This window comes from Gavia stellata, chromosome 20 (assembly GCF_030936135.1).
Source record: "Gavia stellata isolate bGavSte3 chromosome 20, bGavSte3.hap2, whole genome shotgun sequence".
Classification (NCBI taxonomy): Eukaryota; Metazoa; Chordata; class Aves; order Gaviiformes; family Gaviidae; genus Gavia; species Gavia stellata.
In genome coordinates, this window is record NC_082613.1 from 7649677 (window position 1) to 7666978 (window position 17302).

At 40.6% G+C, this 17302-nt stretch overlaps 1 protein-coding gene across 1 annotated transcript in view; it reads right to left on the bottom strand.

Moving 5' to 3' along the window:
• The window catches only part of DOK5 (docking protein 5), a 43987-nt gene that overhangs the window by 9397 nt on the left and 17288 nt on the right, over positions 1 to 17302 (bottom strand). Inside the window, exons 2-6 of the mRNA XM_059827263.1 lie at positions 14196 to 14303; positions 3536 to 3650; positions 3316 to 3435; positions 2402 to 2591; positions 915 to 1050 (exon numbers count right to left, since the gene is read on the bottom strand). Coding sequence (XP_059683246.1) covers positions 915 to 1050; positions 2402 to 2591; positions 3316 to 3435; positions 3536 to 3650; positions 14196 to 14303 — 669 coding nt within the window. The remainder of the gene's footprint in view (positions 1 to 914; positions 1051 to 2401; positions 2592 to 3315; positions 3436 to 3535; positions 3651 to 14195; positions 14304 to 17302) is intronic.

The following is a 17302-nucleotide window of genomic DNA, read 5'->3' on the forward strand; positions in this document are numbered from 1 at the left end:
TGCAGATTACACAAACCAATTACTACTGCCTGGAATAGAGATGTTGTTTATAGCCAGGCTCTTCCACAGTTGTCCATTCTGGGCATTTTGTACATTCCAGAAAGCCTGTTATCTTCAGGATACTAATTTTGCTGTCAAAGTCAACCTGCCAGTCTTGGGGTGTAGAGAACAATTGTGATATGGGATAAACAGAACATACCTTTTCATTCTACAGGTTTCATTAAAAAAAAAAAAAAGGTAGTAAGATCCTGAAACACATTAGGTGCAAGTGCCATGAAACTGCCTTTCTTAGACAGAATGCTTTTGGAGATGCCACACTGTCTGTTCTCAATCTGTATGCTAGTTTTGCACCTTACACTCCTATATTTCCTACCAATCATGTGTGTCATAAAACAAGTTTTAGACACAAAAAGCACTTCTGGAAAACAGACATCCACTGAGAGATCAGACAAACATCTAGTCCTCCCCCATAGTTTAATCTGAACCATATGACTCTTTCCAAATCATCCTTGGAGTGCAGACAACAATTAGCAAATGGAAAACTGAGCATGAGCCACAACATTTTGCAAATAGACTGATGAGAAATGCTTCCAAACAAACTCATGATGCTGATTAATCAAAGGAACCTAATGAGAATGTGCACTGACAGGAGCTTATCATCTCTGTATTAATTCACACTTATTGATAGCTTTGCAAATACAAAAATCAAGGACTGTAAGTTTCCCTGTTGTTTTGATCCTTGAAAAGCAACCTCAGTTATATATACTGCCCTAAATATTAAAATCAAGCACAATTTAATAAGAGCAATAATCAGACTGCTTACTACCTCTGAATCAAAACTTAAAATCACATTGAAGAAACATATTGTTCACTGGTGCCCAGTGCAAAATAACAAGCATAACGAGCAGCTGTACCATTGAATTTTTCACACTCTGCAACAAGCGCTCGTGTTGTTCTGCTATGGCCAAAGCAGCCGAGTGAACCTTCTGGTAGATTGCTTCCCCATCTCTGGTCTGAAAGATGAATAGTCCTTCTCCTGTGTCACACATCCTGCCAAAGCAAGAACAGACGGGATCCAAGCGTAAGATTTAAGTTTACAGATCACCATGAACAAGCAAAACTTTACCATGCTGCTCTAAAAACGCTATTGCCCAAGCAGTGAGAAAACAAACGTTGTTGATATATGGAACGAAGTTATCTAAAAGTCTTTGCGCATGGGTCTTACCACCCCAGTCCAATCTTACTATTTTAGCCCATATTTGTATTGCTGTCACCAAACAGGGACTCAGCTAAGTACCACTGATCTATCATAAATGCTTACACTCTAGAGAGTTCATGTGCAAGACCCAGATTTTTAACATTTAGACCCTATTTAGAATCTGTGCTAGGTAAGATTAATTTGCCTTCCTCTTTCCGACTTTTAACACCGCCTGTAATGAGTTTTGCAGAGTTTTGTCTTCCACTTGAAACAATAAATACATATCCTTAGCATCCCAACTGCATTGCCTTATCATGGATAATGCATGATCAGCTAAATAAAAATGTACCCTTTTCCCCCCTGAGAGGACTAAATTCTGCAGTAATATGGAGGATGGACATTTTAAATGCCTCTTCCCTTTCCAGATAAGTTAATTGTATGATCTGTTTCTCTTTTACTATTGTAATTCTTTAATGTGCTTATCTAAAATAATGCATCTATATCCCTTAGAAAGGATTTGATAGTTTAGTTCAACAAATAGGTGCTCCAACTTCAGCCACACAAAGACTTCAGCTCATTAAGGCTGAGCTGCAGAAAGCAATACAGAACAACATCTCTAAAACAAGGAATTGCATTCAAATTTCTTATAAATCCATTTGTCAAATAGATGGAAACCAGGAATATAATCAATGGAAAACAGGAGTCCCTTCTCTATTACTTCAGCTTGCTTTTGGGAAACAACTGGGCACTCACTGCTCTCCACTTCTCCTAGTACAGAACCCATAACTCTGCGCCCAAAGGCCCACACTGTACAAATTCTGGAATGATGTTCACCCCTTCTTCCCAGATCTGTCCATCCAATTCTCTGGCTCATATAACGCTTTATTTAAGAACAACCCTACACAGTAATACACAATGCTGTCAGCCTCCACCCTGCAGTCCCCCTGCTCTCCCACCCCCATCCGCAGGCACTTTTATTTGGCAAGTGCTTCCATTCAAGCTGCAACCTCGGATTAAGAGGGGTTTTTATTTGTTTTTATATTTATTTCAACATTTTTTTTTAATTTTTTTTTTAGCAGAGGGTACAGACTAGCCTCTGTCTGAAGATAAGCTCTGATGTCCTTCAACAACCTTCAGAAGTGGTCCAGAGCATCACCCAGCACCACCAAGGAGAGTAATGCAATATAGCGAACATACACCTACCTCCCTGCTTCAAACGTGAACCAAGATGGGTCCCGCCCGTAGCGTCGGAGGGCACTTAATGGCCAAGAGATGAGTTTTACTCTGGGATTCTGGATGTCCCAAAGACAGATATTCTCAAATGTTATCTGCAAGGTACATTCCCCATGCACATCTAAATTAGGGGATGGCATCAAATACACATTGAATCTCTCTGGGAGAAAAACAAAAGGTTAGTCTAAAATCCCTGCCCATTAAATGTACAAGTCATTAAAGGAATTTCCTATTTTCCACCTCTATTACAAGACCTTATTTCCACTTTGAACAATTAATTCAAACACAAAGACACAATTCACTCCATGTTTGGGGCAGTCAGAATGCTGCACTCAAAGGGCGTCAAACATTTGTGCATGCATTCAGGTACCAAAGAGAACTGCACCATCATAATCCTGATATTTGCAAACAATTAATAAAATTGTGTGCATGAATAAATACATTGCAATTGCATTTGTGCATGTAATTTGCATAGGAAAGTGAAGTAGCCATGGGCTGCGGTTTTGCATGCAATTACTATTTATTATTTGCTTTGCAATGTTGCCAAAGAGCCTCAGTCACAGACTGAAACTGTTGTACAGACATCATACAAGAAAACACACAACAAAAGATAGTCCCCATCTCCAAGAGTAACTAACTTGTCTGAGAAAGAAAAGTGCTATTCCAAAATAATTCTAGTTACCGTACTTATTATCTCTGGTAGCAATTAAAAAAAACCCAAAAGCCAAAAAAAACCCAAACAAACAAAAAAACCCCCACAAAACAGGAAGGAGGGCTTAGAAACACCATTTCGCACCGATTTATTTCTGATATTAATATGCACAGTCCAAAAGATTTTAAAATAATGCAATTAAAGATTTAAAGCTCAACAATTATGTACCTACCACTCTGCTCCCTCTCTACTCCAGATGCCAACAGGTCAGGCTCTCCAAGGCTAATGTCATTAATTCGCGTTCCAAGACACTCCATCTGCAGCACCTTGCACCACTCATCTGCCTCAAGTTCTGTATAAATGCCCAGAAAATCTGTGTGTAGGTATAATACATCCATAATTTCACAATTAATGCTCTTACGTTTTCTAACGTGCATTGCCATTTTACCCACCTGACTCACAAGCAAAGGTTTTCGATGTGTCATCATTAAAATAAATCCCAACAGCATGCTTCTTTGTGCTTTTTGGCATTCGTAATATATTCTTCACATTATTGAGTTCTGTGACCTGAAAAAGCACAATTTGGAGTTTTGATTAGGAGCTTGAAAAGATGTATGTCCATTATTGACTGGAGAGGGAGAGAAAAGAATTATATCAACTTTCAAAGGACAGAAAAAAGGAGAGAGAACATCAACATGCCTATGATTGCTCTTAAAGAAATGCAGCCTTGACATGAATCACCTTAGACGATCAACTGGAAGACACTGGATGATGAAGCAGCCACATCCTCCAGTTCTCTCTTGTCTGTACATGAGCTTCAGTGCAACACCATCTGAACAGGATTTTAGCCAAGAGGCAGGCAGAATCAAAGCTCACTCCAGTTTGAGAAATATTTACATGAAGGACATGACAAAGACCAACCTGATGTAGCAGAAGCAAAGAGACATGAAGATAAAAATCTAAAGGATTCACCCATTTGGAGGAGAAAGTCCGATTCCAGTACAGCTTTCATCGAGGAGGACAAAACTGTAAGAATGGTGAAAAGCTGCTCTCTAGATTATTTTTTGATGGAAAGTGAGGATTTGTTAGAATGGTCCACTTAAAAAAAAAAAAATAAAATCACAGCTTTAGTTATCGGAAAGCTTTTTAGCTTTAAAGATTCACAGACTTGTAAACACAGATTTCTGTTGCTTGGTTGCCAAAAACTGGTTGGAAAAACAGCTTTCATGCCAAAAAAATAAACATTTATCTGTTACCTTGTATATAGCTTTAGTAAATACATACTACAGTTGCTTCATATTTTTAACATCGACTTTTCACCCTCACAACCATAAGTAGCAGTCCTAAATTTGACCGAGGAGGAATTCTTCATTATTTAAATTCCTTTTAATGTAAAGGCTAACAGCCAGACAGGGAATCAGGAAGTTATATTTAAATATTCATTTTTAGAAAACATTTTGCTGGTTCTTTTACATGGTAGGGGTTGAAGAGAGCGAGAAAGAGGGGGAATTTAACAGAAGTGTTCCCAAAGCTGTACAACCTAAAAACTTCATTACTTTGGTCTCATTAGCCCTGTGCAATAGTCTCTTATCAAACTGTGTCAACTCTAAACAAAGAAATGCAGTACTTGTCTTATAGGTAAGACTCGGGAAGTATAAAGAGTTATCAGTCTTGTAGGGTCCAGCAACAGAAACTGCTCCTCTAGAGCATCTTGGGTTCACCAGCACACCCCCTGCATCTCTCTGGCCCTTCAGCCTAAGTCACTCGCTTCTTGGAGTCAATTTATTGCCTGTTCCCTTCCACAGGGAAGACCAGACAGTTAAAATCACATTTTCAAGCAAGACCCCTGAAAAGGTAATCTTACTGTGAATGGAAGGAACAAAGAGCAGTTGGTGGGTAATGTCTCCCAAAATAAAAATAAGCAACACATCCCATGTCCAGAAACTCACTCTAGGAGCAGTAGCGGGAGGAAATAATGGAAGGAACATCCCATGGGGAACACACCAAACCTTCTGCATAGCTGCCAAATTTAGAACTCATGTTTTTATAGCCTCCAGGTTCAAGATTTTGAGAAGTGTCAAAACTGAGACTTCCTAACTGTGCTTAATTTTGCGTGAGCATTTCTTACCTTCCAGGAAATCCTGTGATGGAAGCGCATCCCCCAGTGCTAACAAGACACCAACAAACTCATTGTTAAATATGACAAATCTGTCATAACCTACTCCCATCGTGCTCAGCACGTGGCAGGTCAAGCACAAATTGCCAGCTGCCAAGTTCAACTCTCATATATTTTTCTCATATGCCAAGAATTTCTCAAATGCAAGAGGAAAAAAGAGCTAGACTTTTTCATTCAGGACAGCAACCACCCTGACATTTATACTGAGCACATCTACATTTTCTGCAAGTGAACATGCTAATGAAGTTTTGCACCTACGAGTACAAAAAACAGCAGAAGCAGAATGTAGCCATACATTTTGGTAATTAATCATTTCGCTATCTAGGATTTGTCCTAACATAAAGCATATTTCTTAAAATCAGGCATGTCACACTCCTACTGCTGGATATCCCAGTAATTCTCTCTAGCCCGATGAATCCTGAGGATGCCGTGACGAGCCTCAGTGAGATGATAAAAGGTTTATATCAGTCAGGGAACAGCACACTGCTTCTCCATGCTGGCACAGGAGCCAAAAGCACTTTCAGCAGTTAGGAGGCAACTGGTCAGCTGCTGCCCCCATGCCCCCGTCAGCCCCGGTGATGGATAGCACGTGCTGCCTCAGCCGCTGGCAGGGAGACACCCTGCATCCTAGCAAGGGAGGCAAAGGACACTTGACCACGTGGAGGCTGCTAGCTACTGCACAGGGCTGGGAAAGAAAAAATGACCAACCAACCCAAACAGGATCACTAATGACCCTGTGTTCAGACTGAGTCATGCACCTCCAGGCCAGATGGGAGCAGATGTTCATAACACCGCTGGGAACGTGAGAAGGACAAGATTAAAACATTTGCTTTGCCTGCCTACACTAAAGGAGAGACATTTCTGATCACTGTTTCTTTCACTATGACTCCAACCTTGTACATCTTGCCTTCACTATTCCCAGCATCCCTAAGACCACACTCTACGCCCCAAGTTGTCATGTTTTATTCTTATTAGGGCTGCAACTACTGCCCAATCTCCCTACATGAGTTTCTACAGCCTCTGCATTACTGGCACAGAGTATCCATCACCCATTTCCTCTCTTTTCTGTACTACCAGAGACATCCTGTACCTTCCAGTCTCCACACTCCAATCTCCAGCTCACCCCTACCCACCCAAAGGCTTCCAGCCTTGCACACTGTTGCTTATGTGTTGTAGCCACATTGCAGCTCTAGGACTGCATCATCTCTGAACCCAGCCACGGGGATGGAGATTTGCTCCTGCCAATATCTCAGATACCTGTGGTCTCCCTCCAGTCTAGGACTTCAGGTCAGAGGCAACTGATCACTCCAACAAGATCTACCCAGCACACCGAGTAAGACAGAAGCCATGAACATGCTTTGCAACCAAGAATTTTCTTTCTTTAGATCTCCCAGTCAAGAAAAGTTTCACCAAAAGTTACACAGCAGCTCCTCTGCCATCCTACGGCCCAGCACAGCAATCTCACTTCTCCTCCCTCCGAGTGAGGACAGCCACTTTATGGTACAGTGGACCATTAGGGAGTTGTGCAAAACTCAAGCTGTCCAGAAGTATGATGGCTGGGTGAATTGACCTCATGACAGCACAACTCGCAACTCCTGCATTCCCCTTTAGAAACAGCCAAATACGAAAAAAGCATGAATATAATGGCATCATTGTTTTAGAGCTGAGAATAGCAATCATTTTTTCCTTCTTATCATAAATTCCTCTCAAAAGCCAGTTAGTCACTGCAGTAAAGTACTTCTTTGTAATCTCAAATGCAGAGTAATATATTCCAATAGAGATTTTACAAGAATCAGCTCATGCTTGAAATCCCAAAGTTCATCCTTCTGAACAGAAAAATTTGTTTTCATTTGAATATGCCTTCTCCTACATTTGCTTTTTATTACTGTACTCCCTCTAAGTATACTATGCTATGAAGAAGACAATGCAGATTATGTAAGACATTATTTATCTCTTATCTGTGGCTTTCTCAGTATTCACAGTGGTCTATTTTGCTTTTCTGCGGTATCAACCAGCAGTTAATTCATCTCTATAAGCAAAAACTCTCCCTAAGTAACATAAGAGCAGAGGTTGAAGATAGAGAGCACGCGAGTGTGCTCCTGACCTGCGCGTTAGTGCAAGGGCAACTCAGACTGATGGGCTTTTCCTGGGTCTGCAGGGTGGGTGTACAGGGAGGGGAGGAAGGAAAAAGGGGTGCAGAGATAGGGTGAACATGAACAATTTAATCATATGAGGATGATTTTTTTTTTTTAATATGTTTATAAAGCTCTATCCTAAGCCCCTTCCTCATCATTTGCCTCTACCTCCAAGTGCTATATGCTGGGAGAAGCGAGGAGGGACAGGACAGGGACGCAGTATAACCCCGCACACTGCAGCAGTCTGCAGTAACTCAGGTGCTTCCAGGAATCGCCTTATGCCCTGTGTGAATGCAGACTGCCTGCACTGCAAAGCACAGCAGCCGTGTACCAAAAACGCACTCCAAGAGCCCTGGCTCACAGCCTGGTCAAATAAAATTGCAGGCGATTTCACCCCTTGGGTGATATCTTGACGAAATACTGAAATCAATAGTATTGTGCCATTCATTTCACTGATCATCAAATCCTTTGTAACTCACGTTTTAGCTCTGAACTGGGAAAAACCAGGGTATTTATATTTGGAGAAATGCTAGCTACAACATTTGGCAGCTCCTGGGTTATTTTGTGCTGCATTGACTGCTTGAGAGCTCTTGTATAATGGCATTTCACAGAGCACGGTCTGAAAGTCTTCACATGCATCCGAAGATTTCCTGATGACATTTGCTTCTGTTGAGCGGCACAGCTGACACCAAAGCATCTCCCTTTGAAGTCTGACAGACAGGTAGCCCCCAGTTCTGACCCCTGATCCAGGTCCAAATGTCTACAGTAGTATGCACACACTCTAGTCTCTTCCAAGCTGGTTTCAGACTAACTTTTTCTTCAGTACCAGACCTAGCAGACACAGGGAGAATAACAGATGGACAAAATCTGGCACTCTGGGACTCTGTCTGAAGTCAGTGGCACAAGTGATAGCATGCAGAAGAGTCACCTGAATTCAGTCTTTCAGCTCATGCCTTCCTTCTGTCCTGGATACAACCTCGTGACACTCAATTTTTGTGTCTGGCAAAAATATACTCAACAAGCAGCTGACCCCTCTTCCCTTTTGGGACAGCCGCTGAAATTGCCTTCACCTTTCAGAGGTACTCCAGGGTGGCAATAGCCCTTTCTGGCAAGATCCAGCTTTAGCCAAGAAGCCGTTCCTCCTGCCAAGGCTCAACAGTGCACCTGTGCTCCTGAGGGAGAAGTCCTCTAAAGATCACTTGATACTTGACCTGCTGTGTCACCCAGCAAGGAGCTTCAAAACGCCATCATTACCCCAGGTGCCTAAACAGCCTTCCTGTTGCTCGCCCTTATGCAACAGATGGTTCAAATTGTCTGGCACATATGCACCGAATTCACACTGAAGAAGTGGCAGGCTGCTAACATCCTCTCTACCACGCTTTTGGAAAGGAGTCAGGAGCAGACACCAAACACCTGCAAATATTTGAGGCTGAAGTTTTCTTTTTTTGCATTTTTTAAATAACTCTTCCCCCTGCCAGGCTCTTGCAAAACAGTGTTTTCATGGTTAGTTTAATTCACGTATGTTTTATTTGTCCACGATTAATAAGTAATGTGCATTTATAAACTTAGTTCTAAAAAGGTGGGTAAACCGCAAATATCAGACCTAAGCCAGCGTTAGCAGAGAAATCACAAGATGAATGATATTTTGTGGGGTGTTAAAGACCTTCCTTTGCATACTTCTCCCCTCCTTTCTTTCAAGCCTCCTTTTTTCTTACTTTCAAGCCTCCTTTACGTTAAGATGACAATCCATATAATTGAAATACATTTCACTAGATTAAAAACTAAAATACTTGCAGAGCTGTGTGGTAAGAGAGTTCTGAACCAGGAACAGGGATTAATCATTCATTTCCCAACCAACAGTACAAGCAGACAGAGCTTCAATTCAAAAATTCAATTCAAAAATTCTTCCATCTCTCCTATTCCCTCCGAAAACACGCCAAACACAGTTTACTAAAAATGGTCTTCAGCATTCAAACTTTTGTTTGAATTGATACGTAATTCTCAAATACGGGTAGCCTTTCAGAACACAACACAAGGCAGTATATTTATTGTCTACACAACTGCCACATTCAATGGTTTTCAAGTATCTTGTGTTTTAATCTTAATTAAGGACTTTATGCTTCTGTCTTGGCTTCCTGAAAATTCACCCCATGATGAGTACGGGTAGAACACTTCCCAGGACATGCCAGGGGAATATTTAATAGAAAATGCTGCTGCTGCAATTCCAGCCCAGTCCTGCTTATAAGATTTGCCTGAACATGTCTATCTTAGGAAGTATACATAACATGGTAAAATTTCATATAGATTTTTTAGTATATTTTTATATATATTTATGTTAAAAAAAAAAATTACAGCCATGCCTATATCTCCATTTCTTCAGTGAGAAAAGTCACCAGCTGCTGCTAGTTTTCACTTGCTCACACACAGAATCACACACACTGGCCATAACCCCACTAGAGTCCAACGCTGGCTTTTTCAAAGACATTAAAGCTGGGAATGAGTACCAGATTGAGATGCAGTTCTTGCCATGATTCTCAGAGAGGCTGCTCCTTCACTCACAGGAGCAGCGGAGCCATGCACAAGATACGTCCTTCCATATAGAGGGACACGTGCCTGCCCCACAGACTTGCCATGAGCCTCGCTGTATGGCTTTATAGTGAAGATACCAAAATATCCTGACAAGTTACTTTAATTCTTTTAAAGCCTCAAACCAGGCATTTCATTCATAGTAAGTGATAGTATTCATTAAAATAAATGTTTAACAGCCAGTTATTAGCAGAGTGGTCATACTTTAAACATTTAATTTGCTACCGATACAGTTTTGCATTAGCAAGCCTGGAAAACAATTACAAATTACACAATTCAATTTTCCAAATGGATTATTCCATAACTAGACAGAAAGACTGTTTAAATTACTTCTGCTGTTTCAAGGCAAGATTAATACAATCGGATTAAAACTTAGATCCCCTCAAGGAATCAGTATATTCCTGTCAGCAGTATGCAATTAGTTGGTTTTGTATTGAAATATTAAGGATTCTTCTGGCACATCGCAAAGTCAAAAGTCACTTGGAGAAATGAGAATTTCTTCCTTCCTCCAACATTATTTTGTTAAAGCATATGGTAATTTGTGGTTGATTATTTACATCACCAAGTGAAAACTAGACAGCTACCTGAAAGGCAACTGTGTAGATTTTGTAGCCTGGATCCTAATTATTTTCTCTCCCTTGTGGGACCAAATTAAGTGGGCAATTTGGTTTGTATATGCATATTTCCAGTTCACTTCACAAGCTACAGATGACTGTTCTCAGACGACCTGTATTTTAGGACACTTTAACCTTTCTATGTTTAAAAATAAAGAACAAGATTAGAAAGTATTTAAAGGTCATTATTATAAAAAAAAAGTACTTATTTCTTTTATTGTTTTAAACTTTGAGTGACAAGGACGTCAAAATTCAGCCTCTAGTGCAGGGCTGCAGAAGAGGACACATACATCACGTATTCAAATGTGAACAAATTAGATCCCCCAATATGACCAAAACACCACCGAGACACCTCAGAAACACTGCTTGTGACCCAGACTTCAGATGGATAAAGGAGAGACCTTGACCGGAGCTGCCAAGGAGATGTTGTATGGTCTCAGATCACAGCAACTCAGCTTCAGCGACTGGTACCACCACGGTGCCCACAGAACAAATGCTCTGGACAGACTCTTTCCACTAATAAATCAAAGTAACATTTGCACTTTAATTCATCACAGAAAAAAAACCCCAAACAAAATGAAAGAATTTAACACTTCAGTGAAGGAGGCAGGTGCTATTGAAAAATTAGCTCCATTCATCATTTTTCTTTTTCTACCCTTTACAGCTTTATGATGGATGAAACCTTTCCTGAGATTGATGGGGTGAGCAGGGGCTCCTCAGTTTTCTAGATTTGATGCTGCTTTCAACAGCATTTGAGAATCACTTCAAAACCCAGGTAGGAAGTTAACAACCATATTTCTGAAACATTGGTAATCTGTAAGTGAGGTTTTCCTCTTACAGTATCATTTATCAGACGGAACTGCATTCACCCTTAGATTCATTAGCACAAGCTTTTGACACAGTGACACTTGACACATTAACAGGACTGGCTGGGCTTCTCATTTGGAGGATTAACTTTATTGTCAGAGACAGCAAGAAGAAGCCTTCTGCCCTGCAGTGACAGAATTAGAATAGTCACAGAAAAGCCTCTACACACCACCAAGCTGTTAGCACAACAGCTGCTCTGGCTGACCAAACGTACATCAAGACAACAGCAATGACTATCTTAGACCTCTGGATTGATGTCTTGAGTACCAAAGTTCCGTTAATATTATACATCAAAAACAGGTGACAAGTAGTGTTAGTTGAAGGCTCGGCCATATTAAATTGGTTTTTTGGCCTTTTTACTAATAATCAGCTATGCTTTTTATAAGAACCGCTTCAACTACAGAGCGGTATACAGCAGCACTGACATGTTCTCCTTTTTCAACACCTCATATTTAATACTGTTAGAAGCTGCATAATTCACCACCTTAGAAATTCACACACTTACAAGGCTTATTTAAAAACGAAACTCATTTTTATCCACCTGTGCTCTTTGTAAGTTCACACTTTTTACCCAGAAAATGCTATTTAATATTCATTAGCTTCCTTTCAGTAAGGTTCGTTAAAAATAAACAGGACCTGTCAAGTTGTATAGCTGATGACTCTAGAATTAGAAGACAGCCTCATTTGCCATCACAGTGAAAAAATCAGGAAACCGCAGAGAGCCCCACTGCCAAACAGCAACCCTGCCGAAGTGACAACCCCCTGTCCTGGGCAATCGCATCGAAATTGCCCTACTTGGTTAGCACTGCTTCATTTACAGAGTGGCAAAGAGGAGTGATAAATGTGGAAAACAAATGCTGATGGCAAATGTTCCCGGAGTGGCTCCCACAAATGGCAGCGAGATCGCTGCCCAGTCATCCATCCTGTCTGCACCCCACTGCAGAAAGCTCTCCCACAGCGTCCGGGCTGGCGTGGTGCTGGGAAGAGAGATCTCTCCATTTTATACAGGAGGACTGCGGGCTTGCTGGCAGAAACCTCCGCACTGCATCCCCTAATCTGGGTCTATGTGCCTGGGACCTAAAGCAGACAGACGATTAGGGGAAGGGCTCAGAGCATTGGAGCTGGCAGTCTAGCTCAGCAGGTCCAAGACACCAAAAAGAAAAAACCATAGAAGCTCAGACTGATCATCTCGGGTATACTCAGCATAAGACTCAGACCCGAAGACGCCACCCTCCAGTTCCTGAAAAGGAGACTTAGGATATAATCTATCAGTTCACGCCAGCTGGAACCAGTGCTTTCAGGAATGCACGCTACATTCAAGTGACCTGCATTCAAGTTTGTTTTACTCCTCCAGAAGTCACTGACTGTGGAGTTTGACCATTGCTTATTCCTGTCAAATAAGCTACCAGAGAAATCCAGATACTGAATTTATAGAAGAAGCAATAGTTTAACATTAAGTAACTGTTAACTATAGACTAAGCTTGACTTAAAGCTGAAAATCCCTCAAAGCTAGTGGGACTTTCTATGGTGCTTTAGTCTGCTGATCCAGACGTAGGAAACTACTGTTAGGTTACAACCTACAGATTTTCTTGAAAGAAGAGAAAAAAATCCAGCCTCATTTAGATTCCTTATGGATTTCACATCCATTACCTAATCTGAAGTTCAAGTCAGCATGTGCTGCTGATATATTGCGTTAATACAATGGAAGAAATACAGATTTGCATCAATAATTGACAGAGACATACTAATATAAACGCAACATTTCACCCAAAGCTGGAAATTGTCTTATACACACTGTGCAACCCTCACACACATAAAATTAAAAAAATGCACTTCTCATGACACTTGAAAGTTTCTTAATATAAATTTGAATGAACTATTTCTGGGCATGACTTACTACAAATAGCCACAGGTTTTATGAACAATAAATTACAAATTACATGGCATGTAGCTGGAGAAGTTTGAATTCAGATTCAGTATTCCCTCAAGATTTCCTCCTAAATATATGTCCAAGTGAGTAAGTGCAGATCAGCCTCAAGCTGAGCTGTGCTCGCCGACTCCTAGGAATTTATGCACATAATTCCTAATCTTCTAACATATTAAGCTTTTGCCAACAATGATTATAAATTAAAGGGTTTCTTATTTTCATCTCCATGCCCAGGAGAATTACACATGTAAATTCTCAGATGAATATGAAATGTGCACATAACTCCAGAGAAGTGATTAGAGGGAAAAACTTCATTCTTTTAATACCGGTGAATTTAGCAAAGGTTTTCACATCACCACTGCACAAGAAGTTTTCACGTGGCCCTTCATATCTGTAGCTGTCTACTGTCTCCCACAGATGCAAAATCCTAGTGAAATGGGAACCTCGAAGTACCCAGCTTTTTGAATTCACAAGTTACCTTGGTTGTTTGCTACTGTAATTATGAAGAGTAGTAGTCATTGCAAAGTATTTCAGCTCTAATTTTAAAGGGCTGAGGAGAGGAAAGGACATCTTCTCTAAAAATAAAGTGATTTTCCGTTAGCTTAGCAAGATATTTGCTACAAAACAGAAAATAGAACACTTACTCTGCCTCTAGTTTACTGAACGGAGGAACATACAAGTGGGTTTAGGACCTTGATAGTAAAAAAGTTCCAATTTTCAGGCCAATTAATACATGACAACTTCAGATTTCATTCTTGATTGTATATAGAAACAAGTTTGAGAAACAACCTTATTACCAAGTCTTACCTTGTGATAGCATCTGAAGTAAGCAGCTCGTTCATCTGAGAATTTCTCCAGCCTCTTTGGCCCTTTGCTTGACGCTTTTTTGAATACTAACCAGCATCTCTGGTAAATCTAGAAACACAAGAGAATAAACTTGGCATCTCTAATGACTTGAATATCACTAATATTTGCATAGAAGTTAAACTCATAAATCAGCTGTTGCTCTGGAGCTACAATTAATGGCGCTCGGTAGACAAAAAATAAAAATCAAGTTAGTGGATAGTTACATCCTATTTCTTTTGAATTACGATACAATCAGAAATTCTTATGAAGACAGTGCAGGCTTGCATGAAAGGTGCTAGGAAGAAAGAGCCGTAATTATGCTTGCAAATGTAGGGCTTTCTAGGAAACAGCTTTTTTAAAATAAAGTGACACACTTTTCTATGTGGATTTGTTACTAGTTCCAGTCTTACATGCTGAAGACGGACATGAAGAAACCTTGAGCAGACAGGTAGGAATGGAACACAAGTAAGAGATAAAACTGTAAGTGTATATTCTATGTGTAAGGGTAAATGAGGATGCATAAGGGAGAAGAAGCTGAATCACTGGGTAATGGAAAAGACAGATCATTTAACTGTAGAACCAAGGACCATTCTGACAACTGGCGTTTTGCTTGCAAGGTCCAGCTGAACTTAAATTCAAGTTACTTGGAGCAGATTCTGCAGAGTGGTTGAAAAAACATCTTTCCATCTGCAGCATTAAGCCACTTCATCTCTGAAACTTCTGCCCCCATTTCTTGCAATCTTCCCACCTATTCTTTAACTGTGGTGCACTTTCTACCATCCTCTTACATTCAAAACCATAGCTTTCAGCTTAGATAACATACTGGCTGTATAGAAGGAAAAAATTATAAGCCTTGCCAACTGTTCACAGCCTACATTTAATCAGTAATTCCAAAGTAACACCTGGTAAGTTAGAAATAAAGCAAAACCGCCACTAAAATTAGTGTGATTTCAAAGAAAAAAATTTGATCAGCTATTATCAAGTAGTTCACAGCTCTGGCAGAGCTCCAGCGCAGCACAAATTCACTGGAGTGATCAGTGATGAGACCCATCAAAACATCTCACTGCCTCCAGCTAAGCCAGCACCCAACAGGTAACCAGCAGACAAGGCAACTCCCTCCTTTGAACTCTCGATGGGTTTCTAAGCAATGTATTCAGCACAAAATAATTCTGTCCGTGAAAAGTAGCTATAACTTTATTTCTGTGTCCAGAAATGATTGTGATTTGACTAGTTGTGCTTCTTTCACTGGCTTTTAGCTGTTCCTATAAAGATGTTCAGGGAACCATATTATTCCCCCCCAGCTTTATTATTCTGCCTCACGTGGGCACTCATACTCCTGGCCCACTTGGCTGCAGAAGCATTTAGCATATGGACAGGCTGCTCTGATGCCAGGCACCAGCTGAACACATCAAGATTTTCTTCCAATTTTCCAGCTTATTGGCCACTCAACCTGTTCTGTTTAATGCAAGGGTTTGAATTTAATTGTTCAAGACACTGACCAAAATGAGAGCTTACCACCAAAAAAGCAATTCAGATATGCACCCACTTATACTGGAAAAGAGTTTCTACATTTGCCTTCTGAGAATCTTGTTTGCTGGGCCCAGATAACCTCATCACACCTGACAAGAAAAACCTCTCCAAAACCCCACCCAAAAGAGATTGTCAAAAGTTTGAGTATTCAGTCCTTTTGCTTTTCAAAAACCTATAGTTCTAACCTGGCAATTAGGAGCCCATAGAAGAGAACAGAAACCTTTAGTAATGCATTTGCCATTGTACAACACACATGAGGACAACTACAAGGTGATGATGTCCTGCTCAGACCATTTGCACTCAGAAGCACCTCTCTGGGTCAGCAAGCATCTCAAAGCTGTAGCTGCAACAGTGAGCTCAGCAGCACACAGAATTAGGGGCAGAACAGGAGAATAACATTTTAACACAAATAAGGAAATAAAGTTTTGCTCTGCCTCCAGCGGGGCAGAGATCCAGGACAGTTATCGTCCTTCCGAATGCCACTAGGAGCACAAGTACTATTAACAATCAACTCCAGTCAAGCATGGTAGACGGCTGTAAGTTGGTGCTACTGGAATTTATTACTGTAGTTCAACAATGACTAATCCAAGACTAATTCTTGGATTTAGATCAGAATCAGGGCACAGCTGGGGAAAAAAAACCAACACAAACCCAAAACCTGTTACACGTAAGTACCTCCAAGGATGTAAAAGCCAAATCAGCCTACAATATAAATACCGGTCTTCGAGTTTTGGTGCCACTCCTGTATTACAATAATTCTTTAACAAAGGAGTCCCAGGCTTGGAATACATTACGCCAGAGCCTCAGGACATCATCATCATGACCCAAGCAGCTACACATATAAAGAACAAATGGCATTCATGATGCTAACTTGAGCAAACTGGAGAAAAGTCAGGTCGTGAAGGTCCCTCCCCTGAACTTCCTCCTCCTTCTGTATGAGCTAGTCAGTTCTCTCCTCTTAATGGAATCTCTAAGCAGAGAGATTTTACTGCAATAGTAGTTTAAAGGCAAACAAAGTATTTTGTTTTGATTAGAGACAATGAACAATTTTTTTCCTGAATATACAGTTCAGAATCCCATTACTGTTAGTGATCTGATGGTTAACTCCTCTCTACTGAGCTTATATAAACAAACTCAAAAAGAAGATATATCCCCTCACTTGAAGCCTGCTTAGCACCCTCAAAAATGAAATAATGGAGCCATCACGAATGGGTACTATTATCAGAGTCACATTTCTATGCTCCCATGACACATATCTCACAGGTGAACATCCAGCACCATCTTAACTGAGCATAAACTACATGATACCCTAAACTTCTAGCAATAAAGCAATAAAAAAAAGGGATTAGACTAGATGACCTTTAAAGCTCCCTTCCAACCCAAACCATTCTATGATTCTATGAATAACCAATTTGGCAGCATCTGCCTAGGAGCTCTGAAAGCCCTTCAATGCAGTCAACGCACAGAAGAGATGATATGCCCAAGACAGAGAGCTAATCACAGACCCTGTTATGAGCTACGATACAGAGCAAGTAATT